This window comes from Propithecus coquereli, unplaced genomic scaffold (assembly GCF_000956105.1).
Source record: "Propithecus coquereli isolate 6110/MARCELLA unplaced genomic scaffold, Pcoq_1.0 Scaffold635, whole genome shotgun sequence".
Lineage (NCBI taxonomy): Eukaryota > Metazoa > Chordata > Mammalia > Primates > Indriidae > Propithecus > Propithecus coquereli.
The window spans coordinates 301,915-304,414 of NW_012152341.1; the positions used below are offsets into that span (position 1 = coordinate 301,915).

Below are 2,500 nucleotides of genomic sequence, written 5' to 3' on the forward strand. Positions count from 1 at the left end.
GCTGCACCCACAGGATGTGCTGTGAGTAAAATAAGCAAAAAGGCTCCTGCTACCTGATTCCACTATTATAAATTCTAGAAAGTGCAAACAGATCTAAAGTACCATGAGCTATATTAGCAGTTGCCTGGGTAAAGGGAGGGAAAGGGAAGGGGAAAGCAGGAGGAATTTTCAAAGGACAAGTGAAAACTTCAAGGGAAATCGATTTCCTCAACATCACAGACAGGGTGGTGGTGCTGTCAGCATTTTCACTTGCAAACTTTAACTATGTCAAGGCCACTGGGTATCAACTGTGCCTCATTAAAGTTAATAGGAACAACTAATAGATGATTTGGTAGGGAAGGAGTGATAGATAAATAGATAATGATAAGTGAAACATTAGGTTGATTTATTTGCATTAATCCTCTGTTCCACGTTTTTTTATATTTTTAAGAAAAAAAAACAGGCAAGAAATTTGGTTTTTGTTCTTATTATAGAATCGGGGTTCTAGAAACCACCCTAGACATGTCCAGCTTTGGCCTGCAGTGGGTTTCAAGGATGGCCTCATGGCCCAGACACTGAGATGAATTATTCCCAGATATGTGTTTCTGGACATATCACACAACTTCTATGTGTGTCTAGGGTTACATTTACATCTGCAAAATACATGCAAACTTCACACCTACAGCACAGGGTTTATGTGCGTCTGTAAATAGATAGGTGAACAGGAATTAACTATTTCTCACAGTACAGTTTTGCAGTTTTTCTCTGGTCTTCTCCTCCCTGAGGTGTCCCTCCCCAGAGCTTGCTATATAGCAGGGAACATGCAAATAGGGCCCTCCCTCTGCTCATGAAAACCAGCCCAGCCCTCACCCTGCAGCTCTGGGAGAGGAGCCCCAGCCCCGGCATTCCGAGGTGTCCCCATTCGGTGATTAGGACTCAACAGAGCCTCACCATGGAGTCTGGGCTCAGCTGGATTTTCCTAGTTGCTCTGTTACAAGGTAATTCATGGAGAACTAGAGACATTGGCTGTGCGAGTGGATGTGAGTGAGAGAAACAGGGGTGTGTGTGGCAGTTTCTGACCAGGATGTGTCTGTGTTTGCAGGTGCCCAGTGTGAGGTGCAGCTGGTGGAGTCTGGCGGAGGCTTGGTCCAGCCTGGGGGGTCCCTGACACTCTCCTGCGCAGCCTCCGGATTCACCTTCAGTGACTACTACATGAGCTGGGTCCGCCAGGCTCCAGGGAAGGGGCTGGAGTGGGTCTCAAGAATTAGTAATACTGGTGGTAGCACATGGTACGCAGACGCCGTGAAGGGCCGGTTCACCATCTCCAGAGACAACAGCAAGAACACGCTGTCTCTGCAAATGAACAGTCTGCGAGCCGAGGACACGGCCGTGTACTACTGTGCGAGAGACACAGTGAGGGGACATCAGTGTGAGCCCAGACACAAACCCCCTGCGGGGTTGCGCGGGGACACCAGGGGGCGCGCGGTGCACAAGGAGCAGAGTCAGCCCAGGGCAGGTGCAGGTGGAGGGTAAGGGCTGGTTTCCGCTCAGGGTCGTGGCTTCCTCTCCATAAAATGGTTTCCTCTGGGGAACTTCTCTGAATCCACGATTCTGTGCTTCCCTCTGCAGTCTCTGAGTTAGATATATTTGTGGTCATGGGAGAAAATATTCTCACCTGCACAAAAGACAGAGAGTGGCTTCCGGTCACTTTCTCCTGTCCCCCAATGTACATTAATTATCAAACGTTGGGTATAAGTCCAAAAATCAATAAAAGGTTTTGTCTTGGGCAACACAATGCAGCACAGCCCACAACCGTGAATGTTCCTTCTAGCCAACAGGCAGGATAAAGTGGCTGCCGGACATCAGGGGCAGAGGGAATCAGCATCCTAAGCAAGAGAAGGAAGACCCCATGGTGGTCAGTGTCCCAGCACCAAAAGACAGTCTAGAATAAAGACATCTGCAGTTGAATGTTTACAGCATGACAATTCACAATTGCAAAGACGCGGAAACAATCCCCAAGTGCCCATCAATCCCTGCGTGGATTAATAACATGCGGTATATGGATACGATGGTGTTCTACTCAGCCACTAAACTCAGCGGTGAACTAGCACCTCTTGTATTGTCCTGCATTGAGCTGGAGCCCATTCTCTGAAGTGAAGTAGCACAACGATTGAAAAACAAACACCACATATACTCACCGTTAAATTGATACTAATCGATCAACACTTATGTGCCTGTATGGAAGTAACATTCATCAAGTGTTGCTCAGGTGGGAGAGGAGAGCGAGAGATGGGTATATTCACACCTAATGAGTACGGTGGGCACCGTCTCGGGGATGGACATGCTTGTAGCTCTGACTCGGACGGTTCAAAGGCAATATATGTAATGTAAACGTTTGTACTCCCATAATATGCTGAAATAAATAAAAATTACAGAAAAGACAGAAATATATTTCCAGGCATTTTCCCAATTTTTAATCAAGTTATTTATTTATTTATGACTATTATTTTTATGCTACTGA

At 46.6% G+C, this 2,500-nt stretch overlaps 1 gene segment (V, D, J or C); it reads left to right on the forward strand.

The window, feature by feature from the left end:
* The first annotated feature begins 884 nt into the window (after positions 1-884).
* LOC105822772 lies at positions 885-1,512 on the forward strand. The segment is given in 2 exon segments: positions 885-977; positions 1,082-1,512. Coding segments are annotated over 2 exon segments (477 nt in total).
* The last annotated feature ends 988 nt before the right edge of the window (positions 1,513-2,500 follow it).